The sequence below is a fragment of the Oncorhynchus mykiss genome, chromosome 17 (assembly GCF_057628025.1).
Source record: "Oncorhynchus mykiss isolate SJ-2025 chromosome 17, ASM5762802v1, whole genome shotgun sequence".
Classification (NCBI taxonomy): Eukaryota; Metazoa; Chordata; class Actinopteri; order Salmoniformes; family Salmonidae; genus Oncorhynchus; species Oncorhynchus mykiss.
Window position 1 is genome coordinate 38015069 of NC_143038.1, and position 22986 is coordinate 38038054.

Here is a 22986-nt window from a genome sequence, read left to right on the forward strand (position 1 = left end):
AAATGTTTAAATTGATAGTGTTGCTATGTTGTTGATATAGTCAACTGTTTGTTACAGGTGATATTCTGTTATGTTTGTCTTACTGATATGGTATACTTATAAAAACATGTCCCTGTGACACAAAGGAAACAACTCAATAGCCTTACAATATGTGGAAGTTTCACATCCCTTCTAATTTTCCAGGTGTATTCTGGATACAGATTCCTACTGGCAGCAGCTGACCAGAAGATCCCAGTAGCCATCTTGAACATTGGGTCTACCAGGGCCGACCACCTGGCAGAGTTCAGAGTCAGTGCTCGTTGTGGGGAGGTATTGTCTGTCATTCAGCCTCACTGACCACAAAGACAGACGGAAGGCCTCACTAGGACTTCAGTCACTGATCCACAGATACCGTTGTATTGTTTTGAGAACTATTCAGTGGGCTCTACTATTCTAACTCTTGGTCAACCTGGCAGCAATGCAATCAGCTTTAGGACATTGGGCTGAAGTGATGGACACTACTAGTAACCAGGAATCATGTGTTATGGGCTTGTACATGTACAGTGCCTTTAGAAAGTATTCAAATCTCTGTACCCCACAGATACAATTATCTGTAAGGTCCCTCAGTCGAGCTGTGAATTTCAAACACAGATTCAACCACCAGGGAAGTTTTCCAATGCCTTGCAAAGGGCACCTATTGGTAGATGGGTAAAATAAAAAGCAGACCCTTTGAGCATGGTGAAGTTATTAATTACACTTTGGAGGGTGTATCAATACACCCAGTCACTAACTACAAAGATACAGGCGTCGTTCCTAACTCAGTTGCCAGAGAGGAAGGAAACCACTCAGGAATTTCACCATGAGGCCAATGGTGACTTTAAAACAGATACAGAGTTTAATGGCTGTGATAGAAGAAAACTGAGGATGGATCAACAACATTGTAGTTACTCCACAATAGTAACCTAAATGACAGTGAAAAGAAGGAAGCCTGTACAGAATATAAATATTCCAAAATATGCATCCTGTTTGCAATAACACAAAGTAAAACTGCCAAAAAATGTGGCAAAGAAATGTACTTTATGTCCTGAATACAAAGCATTATGTTTGGAACAAATCCAACAACACACTCTTCATATTTTCAAGCATGGTGGTGGCTGTTATGGGTATGCTTGTCATCAGCAAGGACTAGGGAGTTTTTTTAGGATAAAAAGAAACGGAATAGAGCCAAGTACAGTCAAAGTCCTAGAGTAAAACCTGGTTTAGTCTGCTTTCCAACAGACACTTTGAGAAAAATTCCCATTTCAGCAGGACAATACCCTAGAATACAAGGTTGCTTACCAAGATGACATTGAATGTTCTAGTTACAGTTCTGAGTGGTCTAGTTACAGTTTTGACTTAAATCGTCTTGAAAATCTATGGCAAGACTTTAAAATGGCTGTCTAGCAATGATCAACAACCAACTTGACAGAGCTTGACAAATTATTTTTAAAAGTATAATGTGCAAATATTATACAATCCAGGTGTGCAAAGCTCTTAGAGACATACCCAGAAAGACTCACAGCTAAAGGCCTAATCCCTGCCAAAGATTAGTCTAACATGTATTGATTCAGCGGTGTGAATAGCTTATAGCACAAAAAGTTTATATTTTTTAAATGTTGTGCACAAATTTGTTTACATCTCTGTTAGTGATCATTTCTCCTTTTCCAAGATAATCCATCCACCTGACAGGTGTGGCATATTAAGAAGCTGATTAAACAGCATGATCATTACACAGGTGCACCTTGTCCTGGGGACAATAAAAGGCCACTCTACAATGTGCAGTTTTCTCACACAACACAATGCCACAGATGTCTCAAGTTTTCAGCGAGCGTGCAAATTGGCATGCTGACTGTTGCCAGAGGATTTGAATGTTAATTTAGCTACCATAAGCCACCCCCAATGTCATTTTAGAGAATTTGGCAGTACGTCCAACTGGACGGATCGTATAAGACCAGCCACCCGGACAGCTGATGAAACTGGGTTTGCACTGGGTTTGCACAACTGAAAAATTTCTGCACAAATTGTCCGAAACCATCTCAAGGACGTTAATCTGTGTGCTCGTCATCTTCACCAGGGTCTTGACCTGACTGCAGTTCGGCGTTGTAACCAACTTCAGTGTGCAAATGCTCACCTTCGATGGCCACTGGCTCGCTGGAGAAGTGTGCTCTTCACGGATGAATGCCAGTTTCAACTGTCCTGGGCAGATGGCAGACAGCTTGTATGGTGTCGTGTTGGAGAGCGGTTTGCTGATGTTAATGTGAACAGAGTGCCCCATGGTGGCAGTGGGGTTATGGTATGGGCAGGTATTAGCTACGGATAACAAACACAATTGCATTTTATCGATGGCAATTTGAATGCACAGACATACCGTGACAAGATAATGAGGCCCATTGTGCCATTAATCCGCCGCCATCGCCTCGTGTTTCAGCATGATAATGCACAGTCCAAAGTCGCAAGGATCTGTACACAATTCCTGGATGCTGAAAATGTTCCATTTCTTCCATGGCCTGCATACTCACCAGACATGTCACCCATTGAGCATGTTTGGGATGCTCTGAATCGACAGTGTGTTCCACAGTCATTTGAAGAGTGGGACAACATTCCACAGGCCACAATCAACAGCCTGATCAACTCTATGCAAAATATATATGTCATGCTTTGTAACCGATGTGAAATGGCTAGCTTGTTAGCGGGGTGCTTGCTAATAGCATTTCAATCGGTGACGTCACTCGCTCTGAGACCTTGAAGTAGTTGTTCCCCTTGCTCTGCAAGGGCCACGGCTGTGGAGTAATGAATCTTCGAGGGGGGCTGTTGTCTATGCGTGCAGAGGGTTCCTGGTTCGAGACCAGGTAGGGGCGAGGAGGGGGACGGAAGCTATACTGTTACAGCTGCATGAGGCAAATGATGCTCACACCAGATACTGACTGCTTTTCTATTTTTTTTAAGGTATCTGTGACCAACATATGCATATCTGTATTCCCAGTCATGTGAAATCCATAGATTAGGGCCTAATGAATGAATTTCAATTGACTGATTTCCTTATATGATCATTAACTCAGTAAAGTATTTGAAATTGTTGCATGTTGCATTCATATTTTTGTTGTGTAAATGAGATTTCTGCATTGAAATGAAAATACATTTGCAAACATTTCTAAAAACATGTTTTCACAGTGTGGTAGCCAATATGAGGTATCGTGTTTAGATGGGTGAGAAAAAAAATCTGTTTAAACCATTTTGATTTCAGGCTGTAAGACACGTGTCAAACTCATTCCACAGAAGGCCGAGGGTCTGTGGGTTTTCACTCCTCCCTTGTACTTGATTGATGATTGAAGGTCACTAATTAGTATGGAACTCCACTCACCTCGTTGTCTAGGTCTTAATTGAAAGGAAAAAAACAAAAACCAGCAGACACTAGGCCTTCCATGGAATGAGTTTGACACCCATGCTGTAATACCACAAAATGTGGAATAAGTCAAGGGGTATGAATACTTTCTGAAGGCACTGTATACTCTATGGCTGACAGGGCAATATTCTGAAGTTAACCTTATCAAGCCTTATCAAGCCTTATTGATCCTCCCTGGAAGTAATAGTCATCCATAGGAATTAATGGTTATTATTCTACTTTTCACTTAGCCTATCCATCGCTTTAGCTAACTAGTATATACTTTACAGACAACCACCAATATGGAAAATAGGTGCAATAACTATTTTAGAGTTTTAAAGATGAGCTTTAGATATGTAGGCCTACTAATAATAATATTGTGGGGGATCTAGTCTTGTCAGTGCACAGACATGGTTTAGGTCATGTCAACACCACAGTAATGCATTTACCAAATGAGGGGGATTTGCATTTCCAATAAATAAATAAACCAACTTATGTAAATCCATGTTATAGTATGTTCTATAATATCCATCAACAAAGTGCTATTGGAATCACAGAGCCACAGAAGGTAAGGTGACAGTTGATCTGGTCACACTGAGTCAGTCTTTCGCTGAAAGCCTTCCTGAAGTTTAGTCCAGTTATCCAGAACTGACTGAATCTCTGCCTGTAGCAGAGCTAGGCGATTCTCAAAGCTCTTGCTCTGGTCAAACCAGTAGGTGGAGTGGTAGCCCAATAGAATCCCAAAGAGAATGCACAGATTCCACGTGTCACAATATCTTTCTTCGATACAGAGGACTATTCCTCACCATCTCTGTTGCCCAAACTGTCTGATATGAGCAAGTAAAGCCTGAATCGTCCCTGATAGCTCCCCACTGTAGCTCAGTGACTGCAAATCAAATTTTATTGGTCACATACACATGGTTAACAGATGTTAATGCTAATGTAGCAAAATGCTTGTGCTTCTAGTTCTGACAGTGCAGTAATAGCTAACAATTCCACAACAAATATCTTATACACACAAATGTAAAGGGGCGGAATAAGAATATGTACATATACATATATGGATGAGCGATGGCCGAGTGGCATAGGTAAGATGGAATAGATGGTATAAAATAGAGTATATACAGTGGGGCAAAAAAGTATTTAGTCAGCCACCAATTGTGCAAGTTCTCCCACTTAAAAAGATGAGAGGCCTGTAATTTTCATCATAGGTACACTTCAACTATGACAGACAAAATGAGAAAAAAAATCCAGAAAATCATATTGTAGGATTTTTAATGAATTTATTTGCAAATTGTGGTGGAAAATAAGTATTTGGTCACCTACAAACAAGCAAGATTTCTGGCTCTCACAGACCTGTAACTTCTTTAAGAGGCTCCTCTGTCCTCCACTCATTATCTGTATTAATGGCACCTGTTTGAACTTGTTATCAGTATAAAAGACACCTGTCCACAACCTCAAACAGTCACACTCCAAACTCCACTATGGCCAAGACCAAAGAGCTGTCAAAGGACACCAGAAACAAAATTGTAGACCTGCACCCGGCTGGGAAGACTGAATCTGCAATAGGTAAGCAGCTTGGTTTGAAGAAGTCAACTGTGGGAGCAATTATTAGGAAATGAAAGACATACAAGACCACTGATAATCTCCCTCGATCTGGGGCTTCACGCAAGATCTCACCCAATTGCACAGGATGGGGTTGAGACCCAGGGCCTTCAGCTTAATGATGAGCTTGGAGGGTACTATGGTGTTGAATGCTAAGCTGAAGTCAATGAACAGCATTCTTACATAGGTATTCCTCTGAGAGACTAGTCAAGAATCATATAACCTCCACCTTACCTGCCACCCTAGACCCAATTCAGTTTGCATACCGCCCCAACTCAAGCATAGCAAGTTTGCGGGGGAACTATACTGAACAAAAAAATAAACGCAACATGTAACATTTTCAAAGATTTTACTAAGTTACAGTTCATAAGGAAATCAGTCAATTTAAATGAATTAAGCTGGGCATCTGCACAGCCATGGGGGGCCTGGGAGGGCAAACGCCCACTCAGAATGAATTTTTCAGACGATCCCACAGTGGAAGAAGCCAGACCCACAATGCAAACTGTAGTCAGGTGTCATTCTCCGGTGGCGGCGAAGTGTAACATTTAATCAACACGGCTGCATTTTTGGCATGTCAGACAAAATGATGATGCTAGCTTGCTGAAAAATATATATATTTATAAACAAAAACATATATATATATACAGTGCCTTGCGAAAGTATTCGGCCCCCTTGAACTTTGCGACCTTTTGCCACATTTCAGGCTTCAAACAAAGATATAAAACTATTTTTTTGTGAAGAATCAACAACAAGTGGGACACAATCATGAAGTGGAACGACATTTATTGGATATTTCAAACTTTTTTAACAAATCAAAAACTGAAAAATTGGGCGTGCAAAATTATTCAGCCCCCTTAAGTTAATACTTTGTAGCGCCACCTTTTGCTGTGATTACAGCTGTAAGTCGCTTGGGGTATGTCTCTATCAGTTTTGCACATCGAGAGACTGACATTTTTTCCCATTCCTCCTTGCAAAACAGCTCGAGCTCAGTGAGGTTGGATGGAGAGCATTTGTGAACAGCAGTTTTCAGTTCTTTCCACAGATTCTCGATTGGATTCAGGTCTGGACTTTGACTTGGCCATTCTAACACCTGGATATGTTTATTTTTGAACCATTCCATTGTAGATTTTGCTTTATGTTTTGGATCATTGTCTTGTTGGAAGACAAATCTCCGTCCCAGTCTCAGGTCTTTTGCAGACTCCATCAGGTTTTCTTCCAGAATGGTCCTGTATTTGGCTCCATCCATCTTCCCATCAATTTTAACCATCTTCCCTGTCCCTGCTGAAGAAAAGCAGGCCCAAACCATGATGCTGCCACCACCATGTTTGACAGTGGGGATGGTGTGTTCAGCTGTGTTGCTTTTACGCCAAACATAACGTTTTGCATTGTTGCCAAAAAGTTCAATTTTGGTTTCATCTGACCAGAGCACCTTCTTCCACATGTTTGGTGTGTCTCCCAGGTGGCTTGTGGCAAACTTTAAACAACACTTTTTATGGATATCTTTAAGAAATGGCTTTCTTCTTGCCACTCTTCCATAAAGGCCAGATTTGTGCAATATACGACTGATTGTTGTCCTATGGACAGAGTCTCCCACCTCAGCTGTAGATCTCTGCAGTTCATCCAGAGTGATCATGGGCCTCTTGGCTGCATCTCTGATCAGTCTTCTCCTTGTATGAGCTGAAAGTTTAGAGGGACGGCCAGGTCTTGGTAGATTTTCAGTGGTCTGATACTCCTTCCATTTCAATATTATTGCTTGCACAGTGCTCCTTGGGATGTTTAAAGCTTGGGAAATATTTTTGTATCCAAATCCGGCTTTAAACTTCTTCACAACAGTATCTCGGACCTGCCTGGTTCCTTGTTCTTCATGATGCTCTCTGCGCTTTTAACGGACCTCTGAGACTATCACAGTGCAGGTGCATTTATACGGAGACTTGATTACACACAGGTGGATTGTATTTATCATCATTAGTCATTTAGGTCAACATTGGATCATTCAGAGATCCTCACTGAACTTCTGGAGAGAGTTTGCTGCACTGAAAGTAAAGGGGCTGAATAATTTTGCACGCCCAATTTTTCAGTTTTTGATTTGTTAAAAAAGTTTGAAATATCCAATAAATGTCGTTCCACTTCATGATTGTGTCCCACTTGTTGTTGATTCTTCACAAAAAAATACAGTTTTATATCTTTATGTTTGAAGCCTGAAATGTGGCAAAAGGTTGCAAAGTTCAAGGGGCCCGAATACTTTCGCAAGGCACTGTATATATGTATATATATATATATATATATATACAGCACCAGTCAAAAGTTTAGACACATGAAATCATGTAGTAACCAAAAAAGTGTTAAACAAATCTAAATATATTTTATATTTGAGATTCTTCAAAGTAGCTACCCTTTGCCGTGATGACAGCTTTGCACACCATTGGCATTATCTCAACCAGCTTTATGAGGTAGTCACCTGGAATGCATTTCAATTAGCAGGTGTGCCTTGTTAAAAGTTACTTTGTGAAATTTCTTTCCTTCTTAATGCGTTTGAGACAATCAGTTGTGTTGTGACAAGGTAGCGGTGGTATACAGAAGATAGCCCTATTTGGAAAAAGTCCATATTATGACAAGAACAGCTCAAATAATCAAATAGAAACGACAGTCCATCATTACTGTAAGACATGAAGGTCAGTCAATATGGAACATTTCAAGAAGTGCAGTCGCAAAAACCATTAAGTGCTATGATGGAACTGGCTCTCATGAGGTCCGCCACAGGAAAGGAAGACCCAGAGTTACCTCTGCTGCAGAGGATACGTTCATTAGAGTTACCAGCCTCAGAAATTGAAGGCCAAATAAATGCTTCACTGAGTTCAAGTAACAGACACATCTCAACCTCAACTGTTCAGAGGAGACTATTTGAATCAGGCCTTCATGGTCGAATTGCTGCAAAGAACCCACTACTAAAGGACACCAATCAGAAGAAGAGACTTGCTTGGGCCAAGAGACATGAGCAATGGACATTAGACTGGTGGAAATCTGTCCTTTGGTCTGATGAGTCCAAATGTGACAATTTTGGTTCCAACCGCCATGACTTTGTGAGAAGCAGAGTAGGTGAATGGATGATCTTTGCATGTGTGGCTCCCATCATGAAGCATGGAGGAGGTGTGATGGTGCTTTGCTGGTGACACTGTCGTGATTTATTTAGAATTCAAGGCACACTTAACCAGCATGGCTACCACAGCATTCTGCAGTGATACGCCATCCCATCTGGTTTGCGCTTAGTGGGACTATAATTTGTTTTTCAATATATATTTTATATACTTCAAAGTAGCCACCATTTGTCTTGATGATAGCTTTGCACACTATTGGCATTCTCTCAACCAGCTTCACCTAGAATGCTTTTCCAATAGTCTTGAAGGAGTTCCCACATATGCTCAGCACTTGTTGGCTGCTTTTTCTTCACTCTGCGGTCTAACTCATCCCAAAACATCTCAATTGGGTTGAGGTCGGGTGATTGTGGAGGCCTGGTCATCTGATGCAGCACTCCATCACTCTCCTTCTTTGTCAAATAGCCATTATACAGCCTGGAGGTGTGTTGGGTCATTGTCCTGTTGAAAAACAAATTATAGTCCCACTAAGAGCAAACCAGATGGAATTGTGTATCGCTTCAACAGGACAATGACCCAACACACCTCCAGGCTGTGTAGTCTATTTGACCTAGAAGCAGAGTGATGGAGTGCTGCATCAGATGACTTGGCCTCCATAATCACCCGACCTCAACCCAATTGAGATGGTTTGGGATAAGTTGGACCGCAGAGTAAAGAAAATGCAGCCAACAAGTGCTCAGCATATGTGGGAACTCCTTCAAGTCTGTTGGAAAAGCATTCCAGGTGAAGCAGGTTGAGAGAATGCAAAGAGTGTGCAAAGCTGTCATGGCAAAGTGTGGCTACTTTGAAGAATCTCAAATATATTTAGATTAGTTTAACACTTTTTTGGTTACTACATGACTTCATGTGTTATTTCATATTTTTGAAGTCTGAACTATTAGTCTACAATGTAGAAAATAGTCAAAATAAAGAAAAACCCTTGAATGAGTAAGTGTGTCAACCTTTGACAGGAACTATTGTATGTGATGTAGGGGACTTTTAATGTTTGTGCTTTTCTTTTAACTAATTTCTGTCTTCTATTCATGTGCTGTTCTAATAATCAATTTATGTGTTCATGCAAGTAGCTGACTGTACAAATCCTCACTTATCAGTAGCTGCAATTTGGCAGTACGTCCAGACCGTGTTTTGAAAACGAATGATAGATATCGTTTCAAGGTCTCAGTTTAGAGAGAAGCCTTGTGAGGTGTTGGTCTGTCACATGTTGTGAAACAGTATTGGTCGGTCACAAGAATGAAACAAAACGGTATTGATTAATTATGCTATATCATAGCTGTATATTAGACAACTGCTGGGTCTGCCCAGGCATAGCTCCTGATTGACTTGTGTACTATTGTGCAATGAGTTGGTTGGAACCTTTCCAGCGCACTGACAATAAACAATGATTAATTTAAGATAGACTTTGAGAGTCCCTGTGTAAGAATTTCCATGACAATGACATTGATTTTAGAGATGGCAAATTGGCTTAGTCTCAGAGTGAGGAGGCTATAAAACTTAGCTGGCTTCATAAACATATTTTTGGGAATTCTGAAATGTATTGGAATAAATTACCAAACTATAAAACTAGCTAGCCAGCTAGTATGGGTAACTGTAGCTAGCTACATCAATAGCTTTAGGTGGGTTGTTTTTAAGGTCAACTTTAAGATTTTCACCAAGGACATTGCGTCGCCGATCAACACTCTCCCTCGCTTGGGCAAGAGACATTTAAGGAGCACTCGGATGTGACAATGTAAAACATAATTCAAGGGCTGAGTGCTGTCTACTTTGAGATTGGACCGCAGCCATTGTGTTGTGTGACAAAACTGTACACTTGAGTGGCCTTTTGTCCCCAGCACAAGGTGCACCTGTGTAATGATCATGTGTTTAATCTGCTTCTTCATATGCCACACATGTCAATTGGATGGATTACCTTGGCAAAGGAGAAATGCTCACTAACAGGGATGTAAACAAATTTGTGCACAAAATTTGAGATTGAAGCTTTTTCTGCATATGGAAAATGTCTAAGATTTTTTATTTCAGCTCTTGAAACATGGGACTAAACTTTACATGTTGCATTTATATTTTTGTTCCGTGTAATTAGCTAGCACAGTGTAGCTAGCTAGCAAAAAAAAAACAGCTAGCCTAGTAATAAATGGTACACCAGTTCAACGCTTATGCCTTTCTTACCACATATAATTTACTTTGACTAATGAATTATAGATCATTGTTTCTACAGTTTGTTTATCAATCTAACGGTAACTTCAAAGTATGCCTGCTTCTGGTCGTCACATTTCTTTGTTGACACTGACAGCAGTAGCATAGTGCAGACTGGTTATCTTGCCCCCATGGCTAAGTGGGCATGCACAGACTTAGATTCTTGAAGAATTTCTGTTTTATGATTGATTCCACACCAAGCTCAGTTTTGAAGTTCTCTCTAGCACTTAAGATGCAAGTTAAAGTATTATGAACTTTATTTAAGCAGGTAAATGATTGCCATAAGTTGTCACTGTGTGCATTGGATCTAACATGTACATAATGAAGAGAACTGAAAGTGTGTTGATACTGAAAGCAATACAGTTCAAATAAATTATCAGTCACACCAGTTTCCAGACTATCTTTAACATTATTCCATCACCAACCAACAAAATAGTAAATATAAAGCATATATCTTGTCCCTTCGACTGCCATTTTGGTCCGAGATACCTGAAAATAAAATAGAGATATTAATACTGATGTTCATTCAACTAGCAAAAAACAATATTACGCATATACCAGGTAATCAAACATGAATTGAGGTGAGGCCTGCCCTGTACCTCCCGACATCCATCCAGTTATTGCACTACGTGATTGGTTGAGGAGACATCAGGTCAAAATCTGAGAGATTCCTGGCAACCCAAACTCCAGCTGCAAAAAGGCCCAGGTTGACCAGTAGGTTCCTAAATAAAAGACACATTAAACAATGAATTAATATAATTGTATACAACAAAATGATCTTCATGAATAAAGTCACGGGAGACAATACAATAATTCATTATATTCATTACTTTACCGAGTTAGTTCCACGTTGACTCTTACAGTTTGTGTGTTGGGGGGTATTGTTATGGGGTTGCCCAACCCCACAACGTATCACAAAATGTGTCCCAAATATCACAAAAACATGTTCGTTCGAATTTGATGTTATGTTTGCAATGACTGCTGAGCAATTAGCTAAGGGGTGTTCATACCGGTATATCCAAGGGCAAAGCATGCACATGTTTAGCAAGATAGCTAGCTACAATGTGAATGTTTAATCATAACTACCTTCGAAAATCATTCCTATCTGTAGCGAACCGACATGCGGTACTGATCCATTCCCCGACACCACCAGACGGTGCCCCGACAGCCTTTTTTCCAGCTCCACTCATATTAGCTTTTTAGTGTGAGTGCTTGCCTTTCTGCTAAATAACGATTTCCCAGCGAGGGGAAGGATTGACATGTAACACCAATACGGAATGCTATGAAGTTGAAACTACGGTCGCCGATAGCAGCCAAACTCAGGTCGTTCAATGATGTCTTTATCTAAGATATTCATAGTCGTTTTTTGCGTTCCATAACAGAAAATGTCTGCAACACGGTACCGTCGGTTTTTGAAACTCTGCGAAGAATGGCCACGGGACGAATCAAAGAAAGGCCGTGATTTAGGAACGTTTCTAAGACAGAGAGTAGCCCTTGCCTTTCGTGAAGGTGAAAACACACAGGTAAAACGATTCCGCTTCATATCTCGGACGAGAACGCTAACCAATGTGGCTAGATAGCTTCAGGCTGAAGTTTAGCTAGCGTAGGATGGTGATGATAGGGCACCCATAGCTAGCGTAGGATGGTGATTGATGATAGGGCACCCGTGCATATCGACCTTGCAGTTACAGGCTAAACAAACATGTTTAGTAATGACAATCGCAACCTTTAGAGCTATAATCAAATGTTTTTCAATATATTTTATTGAGTTGTGAGACACGACAGTCCAAACAATCATTCAGTAGCACGGAGCGACTGGTTTACTTACGAAAGGCAAAAGGCATTATCTGTCATTTGAAAAGCCTTCTGCCACTGTTTGGTAAATTGAGGAATGGGGCTGAGGAAATGTAGCCTCACCTAAGATCAACATGATGGTTTTAAACATATTTCTTAACTTTAAATTAGTAATTTTCACACTTATTTTGAAATTAAACAGCATGAAATCTTACAAAATGCCCTTATCTGTATGTGGATAGCTGCTAGATGTGGATATTGTATGGTCCCCCTATTAACTGTTCTGATCTTTCTTGACAGCTCTCGGATCCAGAGAAGTGTGATCAAATGTATGAAAGCTTGGCCCGGATTAACACTAACATATACAGAGAACGAGTAAGTATTCCCTTATATCCCTATTGATATTGTATTGGCTTTAATGTAGAGACTTTCATATCATAGCATAGGCCTAACCAACCCATAGGCCCAAATCCACAGCCAGGACCACTCAGTGATATATGTTCATTACTCGATACATTTGCTTCTTGCGGCAGCTATTAAAGAGCTTGGAATCAGCCAAGTGATGTCAGTCAGGGTTATCATCACCTTTCTCCTGTAATATCTGTTCACAGTTCCCCCGCACAAGAGACACCAGTTTTACAGGTGTCACAGTGGAAGAATGTAGAATGCTATTAGCAACAGGTATGGACACAATATCTCTACATATCCATTTTCCCAAGTATATCACTTTCTTTCTTTATGCTTGCAGCTATGTGAATATGACATTGTCTAGTTATTAGGTCTAGTTATGTTGCAATAAGTTATCCATCACAAGTAAAAATGCTTCTGTATTTATTTTGAGGACATACACACCTCCCTATTTCTTTTCAATACCAAATGTTCTATTAATAGTTCATGTCTTCTACTACTGTCAGTTTTAGACACATCAATGAAAAAGCATAGACTACTATATCAGTCATGATGTTGTCTCAAAAACAACACCTGTAGTGTTAATCGGGCTAATAGCACTATCTAGTGGACTTTGAGGATACCAGCATGTTCATAGAAGCTTTTTCCTTAGAGAGGAGAAACAGACTAGCACTAGCCTGGGGGCCCTCTGGCAGACTAGACACCCGCACTCTTTCAGCAGGAGGCTGGCACCCAGACTGCAAGAGAGCCAAAACAGCAAACTGGCACACAGGCTAAAGGAATTCCACAGGGTGTTCAGAAAATGCATGGTAATGGTTCTGATGTCTATAACCCCTCTCTTGTATCTTCCCCCTCACAGGTAGCATGCAGCAGATGGATGAAGAGAAGAAGGGCTTGTGGAAAACTCTCACAGAGCGTTTCTCCACCAAACCAGAAGATGTCACCCCTGAGAAGGTTCCTGAAAACAAGTAGCACTTGTGCTGTGTATCTTTCCTTTCCCATTCAGCCACTTTAGAAATAAAACGTTATTCTTATTTCTTTGGATCTCTTGTCATTTAAGCAGGGCCATTGTACCATACAGAAGAAATGGGGCATATAAAGTATGATGTTTTTTAATATGAACAACATAATAGGCAAATGTAAATCAAATCTGATATACTTAAGGCTTTGCTGGCATGTACTTTCCTTGTAATAAGACAAGGAAATATCGGTATAATACAAAGCCATGGTAAGTTTCTTCAACAGAAATATTGGAATAAATTAAAGGGCATTGAAAAACATTTCTTAAATCTTGCAAAAGCCAAGCCCCAATTTCTTCATTGGTGATTAGGTTATGGGAGAAACCTTTATTTTATGTAAAAAAGCAAAAATGCAGTAGCACATCATCATTATACAAATTGTTTGGCCAATGGAGCTGGAACCAAGTACAGAAAATACCGTGTTGCCTACTCCTCCTTTTCATCCTCATCCGGGTTATCTCTCCATATGCAGTAGTTAAGGGAGGTGGCCAGGCACAGCCATGCAAGGTAGGGTGTCAGGAGCAGGCTGGCCGTGCGATTGACGGGATACCAGGATACCATGGTGGCTCCAACAGCACCAGTCAACATCACTATCTCTATGAGTGCCTGGGGGTGAGAGGACACAAAATTGATCATGTCACACTCACAGCAGCAGAATGGAGGTGGTTTTTACAATGGAATGTGTCTATGGATCACCTATTGGAAAAAATTATATTCAGAGAAATTCTCATTTTGAGTGTACTGCTCCTCATTATCTCAACCTGAAGCCATGAGTCCTTTTGACCAGCCCACAACCATTGCATTATCTGAGAGCTCACCATTTTCAACTTGTGTGCTCCAAAGAAGATCGGAGTCCAGGCCCAGTTGAGAGCCAGCTGCAACCCATAGAATCCCAAAGGTACCACAGCATCCTCAGTGAAACCCCCACACTCCTTCCACACCAGGTAGGAGCCATACCTATCAGGGTGATCATCAATGATAAAATGCTTTTCTGAATGAAGTGCATGAAGCTGATTTCCACCACATTCAGTTGGGAAACAGCATACTTTATGTAGAATCTAGATAGGTGTACAGTACCATATTGGTTGCAATTAAAATCGGATAATGGAAGGGGTTTAGAGGATTGTTTTCAAACTGGCAGAGTATGCTGTCTCACACTCACCCCATGCCTGTGTAGAGGGTGGTCCACACTATTGGGAACGCAGCATTAGGTGGACGCCATGACGGCTTGTTGAGAGTGGTGTACCAGGTTTTCACCTGCTTGCGTGTCACGTAGCCTCCATAGAGCCCCCCTAGATGAGGCAGGGCAGTCAAACCAAGCATAGGCAGCCACGACATGTCTGGAGAAGAGAGGGTGCTGCCTGTTAATGATTAACCAATTACATTGGTTAAACCTGTTAATTATTATTCTGTAGAATTTATTACACTTGTAGGCTATAATTTGATGGGACACACTCCTTTCAAGGCATTTTGCTCAGTGGGCGTGGGTTTCAAAGTGCAAGTACTGTCTGATGCGCGTCCACGTTCCAACGAGAACCCTCTGCCTGTTGTCTCGGTATCAGTCGTTTTAGCTAACATTACTTACACCACAGGTTTTCCAGTCCTTTCCCCTCCTGTCATTTGCCAAAGTTATTTCTGGTCATTAACATTTTTTTTATTAACCTTTATTTAACTAGGCAAGTCGGTTAAGAACAAATTCTTATTTACAATAACAGGTCTTGTGCCGAAAATCTCTCCCTGCCAGAATCCCCCCTTCACGTAAACGCGCACGCACTCAATTCTTCATTGCTGCGAATTGCTTGCTAGTTGATTTCTGCTCTTCACCCCGTTGTCAGTTTAGCCTACATTTCACTGATCTTAGTAGCAGAAAGCATTTTTTATGTGTCCTTTGATCGCGGGGGAGGCACTAGTAATTTCTCATCTCTCCCATGTCTTATTCGACTAGTAGTTGTTCTGAAATGTGTATTGCTTGCCTACATTTTACTCCCTCCTCTGTTTAATATAACACACATTCAATCATTATTCATTTCGGTTGCCTATCCTGACGTGAAGTTTGTTCTATAGAAAGTATTTGACTGATGTATGTCACAAAGTATTTGACTGTAGTGACAAAATTAACGAAATTGGAACGGGGGAGTACTTTGGCAAGGCCATGTTCTTTCCTGCCGAAATCCCCCTTTCTAATTTCCTTAATTTTGTGGCTTGAGTCAAATACTTTCTGTGGCACACACTACTGGTCAATATGAGCTACCACCATAAAAAAAAAAAAAACGAAACGCAGTCTAACGTGATCATTGACAGCTGCCTTGACGGACACAAATAGAAAATGCTTTCTGCTACTAAGATCAGAGAAATAAAATTATTGACAACGGAGTGATGACAACAACTGCGTATGACACGGAGTAGGCTACAGGGAGTGGAATGAAGTAGCTGAAAAGAGACGGCAACCAGGCTACTCCGCCTGAGAGCTCATAAATAAATTAAACTATGGTGGGTTTATAGTTTAAATTTGCACTTTCATATTAGTGACGTTACATCGTTTTGCTTTATTTGAACTAACGAGCTACCTAGTGGCTGGGACAGTTTTCCCGAAAGTGAACGATGTGTAACGCCAAGTGTTGCTTGCTAGCCAACCAATAACCTCAATATGCCGCTATCAATCCCATCTAGCTACTAAATTTACCAGAATTAAATATGAACTGATCATGACTAGACATAATCTAATTTCACTGCCATGTGTTAGTCAACATGCAATAATACCTGTGGACTACTGTCAATCACTGAGATGCATTGCTGGCTTCATTAAAATCGGTTAATCTGATGCATTTTGTTGTCTTTTGTTTTATTTATTTGTTCGAAAGCCTAACATGAGGCAAACTACCATGTAATCCTGGAGTGGAGGCATACACACCCAGTCTCACAACCTAGGGCGCGTTCGCAAATACACTGAGTGTGCCAGAGTGCAAGATAAATGAGGAATTTACGAACGCTCAACACCAGTTGAATATGGCAGGTGCCAGTAAACATCGGCAAAAAGCGTAATTAAATCATTGACCACATAACAATTACAGTCACCAACACTATGGCTAATATGAAAACAGCCTAACCAGCTCTGCTAGGGCGAGTAAAATGGTCAAAGTGAGTTTTTTTGTCTGGAAGTAGCTAACAAACTAACCTACCGTAACCTGTTAGCTTGGTTGCTTGACTGCCTTAGTCTTTTCAAATTCAGAGCGTCCTGACCTCACAATCTGGCAATGCTCTGAACTGGCAAAGGGCCAGAGCTCACTGGCACTTCAGAATGAATTTACGAACACAACCTGTGTTCAAATAACCATACTAACATACTGCAACGACCCTTGGTTTAAAAGAGCGGATATCGACTCTGCCGCTTGAGCATGCTTTTGGGGCACAATCGACAGCGCGCTGGACTTCGGGCTAGGTCGAGACCTGCTTCTTGCCTGTTTCATTACAATACTGTATACTCCATAATGAGTATATACTGTAATGAAGCAGCAGGAATAGTATACATTAATTTTAGTACACTGTAAATGAACAGTATCATTTCAGTTGAACATTAATTACTCTGCGTTCTGGTACACTCAGACGAGAGTGCTCTGAAATCAAGAGTAACGTTAGATAGCCAGAGCGAATTTAGAAATGACCCGAATGTCCATTGAGATCGCTCGTCTATACCATAAACTAAGAATGACGGGAATAATTAAGTCAATAAACGTTGGGTAGTTAGCCTATAGTTAATATACTGGCACGTTTTATGCATAAGTGGCCAAGTAACATTTTCATTAGCATTTGTCATAATTAGTTAAAGCACTGAACTTGAATTCGCTCTTGTTGTACTCGGGCTGCATATTTTCCGCCATTTTCTTCAAATCTGAAAACGACGTGAAGTCACGCCCATTTCCTGAAGAATTGCATTATGGGCCGTAAAGTATTAGCGTCCTCTGCGTGAAGACTTCATATTTTGGCGAATTTAGTACGGCATTCTAACTAAATCCATACTATGACCAATAAGCATGCTATATACTAACTTCACTTAACAAATAGTACGGTTAGTGTGGGTAGTATGAGTATTCAAACACAGCTCTAGTCTCATTAGGATTACTTTGCGTAAATGATCAACTTAAAAAAATGTGAAATTCGAATACTAAATAATTTAGTTAGCTTCTTTCGTTGTCTGCATGAAATAGCAAACATTCAGCGATTACATTGGTTTACTTCATCTTTGTAGCACCCTGATGAAACAGCAACATCTATTACTATAGTTCCGTTTAGCCAACCTGCTCTCTATTACTGCTTTTCGACTGTAACACCAGTGTTACACTAGTCTATACACCCTGATGTTATAAATTGTGTTTCCATAGCTATGACTGACAGTGGGGACTTGTGAAGAAGGAATCAACAATCTCTACATAATCAAAACAGTTGCTTTGTGAGACGGTGTTAACCTTAAAATGTGTACTGTAAACCCATGTTCATAGTTAGCCATTGTTTTGTTAATGTCTTCCGGAAAACCCCAGCGGCCTTGCCTTGACCCCAAGTTAAAGCAGGTCCGCTGGAGTAATGGCCCAGTGAGACACAGGTGCTGGCCCGCGTAGATGGTAACACTACAGTCTGAGCCTTTTGGGTTAAACACTGGGGTAAAGCCTCATTGTACATGCACAGTGTGTTGAATAGTTTCCAAGATCCAGACATGAGTAAGGCTTGTTCTCAACACTGTGCACGCATATGTGCGCTGATATCTATAGCAAAGGTGTGTCCCATAATTTGATGTGCCTATTGCAACTTCAGAATTAAAATGACAGTTCAAACGGCTGAACTCTAAATGGTATAATACATTAAAAATATTGAATAATTGCTAATAGCCTATAGGCCTGCATGTAAAATTTATAAACTACAAACACTTTCCTGGAAACTAGTTTAGAGTAGGCCTATGTCAATTGCAAATCCATTTCCCTTTTAGGACCTAAAACAAAACGGTCGTTCAATCACATGATGTAAAAGGGCCGTGCGCATTCACTTCTCCTGGCAACACATCAACAAAGTTATAGTAGGCAAAAGGCTAGGCATATTAGGACAATTTCTCTGAAAAATAAATGGCATTATCAAGCTATATACGTTTCGTTTTAAATAAACACATGACACATAACGTAAATGCTTTACAAAGATCCCATTAATGCATCAGAAGAGGAAATTAAGACACATTTATCAAATACCAAACCATTCTAGCTACATTCTCCACTCTGTTCCGTTTATGATTATTGAACCTTATGGTTAATTTGCAACTTTGTAACAACTAACAAGTTAAATTGCAACATTGTCAAACTTGTGTCAATCGAATGTAACAATGCAGTCTTCTTACCTGCTTACCTGTTAGATAGATGAGTGCGATAGTTCGAGGATGTTGTTACACGGAGCTTGGTAGGCTACGGTTCGGGAAAGGTGAAATGAACAAATGAAATGGTGGCCTGACACCACCTTTCTAAAACATTCTGAAAAACGAAGATAAAATGTTTCTCTCAAGGATCGGGTTCTCTTATCATGCAGTTCTTGTTTAGGAGGACACTCCCAATGTGTTACAAAACCCTTCTATAACCACTAGTATGCTGCTAACAGCACAAAACGATGAACTACATTCGTATGATAATGACCGCATTTAAAAAAAAATCCAATGTGGATAATTAATTCAAAATATATTTAATCAATGGCCAACAAGAAAAGGCAATAAGTAATTTATGGAAAAAAAAAAAAAAAATGTATGACCAATAATGAAAATGTACAATGTTGACACGGGTATGTTGAGAATATTGGTCTGGAGAGATAACTTGCCTTTCTACATGTCTACGCTAAAGTATGGTGGAAAATTATCCTTAGGGTCTTTACTAACCAAATATGGTTAGGTTTTTGAGGGGGACTATCTCACACAGCCTTCTGCTGGCTTTCACTCCGCCCCTCCATAGCCCCCAATGCAATATACTGTAATACTAGACTGTACGTGGGATAGATGTTGGCTTGTAGAGATAACTTTTCTACCTGTCTCAACTAAAGTGGGGTGGAAAATACTCAGTACGGTCTCTGCTAACCAAATATGTTTAGTTTTTGAGGGGGACTGTGTCGCATGGCCTGCTGCTGGTTTTTTACTCCGCCCCTTCATATCCCCAATTGCAATACATTGTAATAGTGTAGGCCCTCATTGTAACTAAGCATTTGTTCTTATTAACTGACCTTCCTAGTTAAATAAAGGTTAAATAAATAAAACATGACTGTACATGGGGTACATATTGGGTTGTAGAGTAACAGTTACCCAGGTACTTGGGAAAAACGGCCCTTTTCTAAAAACAACATTTCACTAAATAACAAAAAAGTGTAAACTGTAGCCACTTATTTCCCTTCATAGTTTGTTTGCCTATGCATGTCCATCATCCACATAACATTTTTTTTAAATAAAAAACATTGCTTTTTGTGTCAGCAATTGGACATTGTTCTTAGGGGGGTAGCTACCCCACGTAATCCTACCAGTATTTGTGTAAACTTTCAAAATAGGTCAATTTATCCATTTATTTTTTCAAAGGTGGTTGCAGTGCTGTAAAAAACAGTTGTACTGCACTATAGTGCTAAAAAGCCCCGGATATATTTGCAGCAGGACTCTTATTTAGAAAATACATTATCGACGATCGTGCTGCAGCATAATATCCTGCTGCTAAGAGAACGGTAATTCAATAACCTCTACCAGTCGTTCTATTGAGTAGAATCAATGCTGCGCAGAAGCTGCGCAAGCTTTCACTTTTTTTTAAAGCCATACTCTGGAAGGTGTGGATACCATACCATCATCACAGAGTTGGCCTGGGGCCCATCAACAAAAACACTAACAATGAAGTAAATACGTATATGTAAGCTATTTGTTACGTGTGAATTGTGCTGTTTTGTGTTTTTTTTATTTAATCCGAATGCCACATGGTCTATCTAGGGGAGATAGTCATTCTATTCTATTCTACTTATATTCTATTACATTCTATCATATTTCATACATCACACCCAGGTACAGTTGAAGTTGGAAGTTTACCTACACTTAGGTCCAACTTAGGTTGGAGTCATTAAAACTCGTTTTTCAACCACTCCCCAAATGTCTTGTCAACAACAAATAGTTTTGGCAAGTCGGTTAGGACATCTACTTTGTGCATGACACAATACATGTTTCCAACAATTGTCTACAGACAGATTATTTCACTTATAATTCACTGTATCACAATTCCAGTGGGTCTGAAGTTTACATACACTAAGTTGACTGTGCCTTTAAACAGCTTGGAAGATTCCAGAAAATGATGTCATGGCTTTAGAAGTTTCTGATAGGCTAATTGACATAATTTGAGTCAATTGGAGGGGTACCTGTGGATGTATTTCAAGGCCTATCTTAAAACTCAGTGCCTCTTTGCTTGTAATCATGGGAAAATCCAAATAAATCCGCCAAGACCTCAGAAGAAGATTGTGGACCTCCACAAGTCTGGTTCATCATTGGGAGCAATTTCCAAACACCTGAAGGTACCATGTTTATCTGTACAAACAATAGTACGCAAGTATAAACACCATAGGACCATGTAGCCGTCATACCGCTCAGGAAGGAGACACGTTCTGTCTCCTAGAGATTAACATACTTTGGTGCGAAAAGTGCAAATCAATCCCAGAACATCAGCAAAGGACCTTGTGAAGATGCTGGAGGAAACAGGTACAAAAGTATCTATATCCACAGTAAAGGAGTCCTATATCGACATAACCTGAAAGGCCGCTCAGCAAGGAAGAAGCCACTGCTCCAAAACTGCCATAAAAAAGCCAGACTATGGTTTACAACTGCACATGGGGACAAATATTGTACTTTTTGGAGAAATATCCTCTGGTCTGATGAAACAAAAATGGAACTGTTTGGCAATAATGACCATTGTTATGTTTGGAGGAAAAGGGGGAGGCTTGCAAGCTGAAGAACACCATCCAAACTGTGAAGCACAGGGGTGCTTTGCTGCAGGAGGGACTGGTGCACTTCACAAAATAGATGGCATCATGAGGTAGGAAAATTATGTGGATATATTGAAGCAACATCTCAAGACATCATTCAGGAAGTTAAAGCTTGGTCGCAAATGGGTTTTCCAAATGGACAATGACCCCGAGCATACTTCCAAAGTTGTGGCAAAATGACTTAACGACAACGAAGTCAAGTTATTGGAGTGGCCATCACAAAGCCCCGACCTCAACACAATTGAAGATTTGTTGGCAGAACTGAAAAAGCGTGTGTGTGCGAGCAAGGAGGCCTTGTATGTAAACTCGGCCCCAGTGATGTGCTGGGCCGTACGCACTACCCTCTGTAGCGCCTTGCAGTTGGATGCCGAGCAGTTGCCATACCAAGAGGTGATGCAATCAGACAGGATGATCACGATGATGCAGCTGTAGAACAGATGTGAGTGCTACGGGGAAGTAGTCATTGAGGCAGGTTACCTTGGCGTTCTTGGGCACAGGGACTATGGTGGTCTGCTTGAAACATTTAGATATTACAAACTGGGTAAGGGAGAGGTTGGAAGCGTCAGTGAAGACACATGCCAGCTGGTCAGCGCATGTTCTGAGTACACGTCCTGGTAATCCGTCTGGCCCGGCAAATCAAAATCAAATCAAATCAAATCAAATGTATTTATATAGCCCTTCGTACATCAGCTGATATCTCAAAGTGCTGTACAGAAACCCAGCCTAAAACCCCAAACAGCAAGCAATGCAGGTGTAGAAGCACAGTGGCTAGGAAAAACTCCCTAGAAAGGCCAAAACCTAGGAAGAAACCTAGAGAGGAACCAGGCTATGTGGGGTGGCCAGTCCTCTTCTGGCTGTGCCGGGTGGAGATTATAACAGAACATGGCCAAGATGTTCAAATGTTCATAAATGACCAGCATGGTCGAATAATAATAAGGCAGAACAGTTGAAACTGGAGCAGCAGCACGGCCAGGTGGACTGGGGACAGCAAGGAGTCATCATGTCAGGTAGTCCTGGGGCATGGTCCTAGGGCTCAGGTCCTCCGAGAGAGAGAAAGAAAGAGAGAAAGAGAGAATTAGAGAAAGCACACTTAAATTCACACAGGACACCGAATAGGACAGGAGAAGTACTCCAGATATAACAAACTGACCCTAGCCCCCCGACACATAAACTACTGCAGCATAAATACTGGAGGCTGAGACAGGAGGGGTCAGGAGACACTGTGGTCCCAGGACACCCCCGGACAGGGCCAAACAGTAAGGATATAACCCCACCCACTTTGCCAAAGCACAGCCCCCACACCACTAGAGGGATATCTTCAACCACCAACTTACCATCCTGAGACAAGGCTGAGAATAGCCCACAAAGATCTCCGCCATGGCACAACCCAAGGGGG

The 22986-nt window shown here is 40.8% G+C and overlaps 4 protein-coding genes across 6 annotated transcripts in view; 2 read left to right on the forward strand and 2 right to left on the reverse strand.

Annotated features, from left to right (window-relative positions):
• Positions 1–3905, forward strand: part of sirt4 (sirtuin 4) — an 11240-nt gene extending 7335 nt beyond the window's left edge. Inside the window, exon 4 of the mRNA XM_021568851.3 lies at positions 184–3905. Within this exon, the coding sequence (XP_021424526.1) occupies positions 184–336 (153 nt within the window). The 3' untranslated portion in view covers positions 337–3905. The remainder of the gene's footprint in view (positions 1–183) is intronic.
• A 6227-nt stretch (positions 3906–10132) lies between these two features.
• Positions 10133–11640, reverse strand: tomm6 (translocase of outer mitochondrial membrane 6 homolog (yeast)). The gene is made up of 3 exons (XM_021568853.3): positions 11434–11640; positions 10947–11069; positions 10133–10836 (listed from the first exon to the last, which is right to left on the reverse strand). Exons 1-2 carry the CDS (start codon positions 11535–11537, stop codon positions 10973–10975), a joined length of 201 nt encoding a protein of 66 aa, XP_021424528.1. The 5' UTR covers positions 11538–11640; the 3' UTR covers positions 10133–10836; positions 10947–10972.
• Positions 11641–11651: 11 nt separating this feature from the next.
• Positions 11652–13583, forward strand: uqcc2 (ubiquinol-cytochrome c reductase complex assembly factor 2). Its single transcript, XM_021568852.2, has 4 exons — positions 11652–11870; positions 12442–12516; positions 12753–12822; positions 13409–13583. The coding sequence occupies exons 1-4, from the start codon at positions 11733–11735 to the stop codon at positions 13519–13521; spliced, it is 396 nt and encodes a 131-aa protein (XP_021424527.1). The 5' UTR covers positions 11652–11732; the 3' UTR covers positions 13522–13583.
• A 62-nt stretch (positions 13584–13645) lies between these two features.
• On the reverse strand, positions 13646–19163 carry tspo (translocator protein). 3 transcript variants are annotated; one of them, NM_001124626.1, is given in 4 exon segments: positions 13646–14174; positions 14387–14525; positions 14731–14908; positions 18954–19163. In NM_001124626.1, coding segments are annotated over 3 exon segments (495 nt in total). In that variant the 5' UTR covers positions 14907–14908; positions 18954–19163; the 3' UTR covers positions 13646–13994.
• Between the last annotated feature and the right edge of the window lie 3823 nt (positions 19164–22986).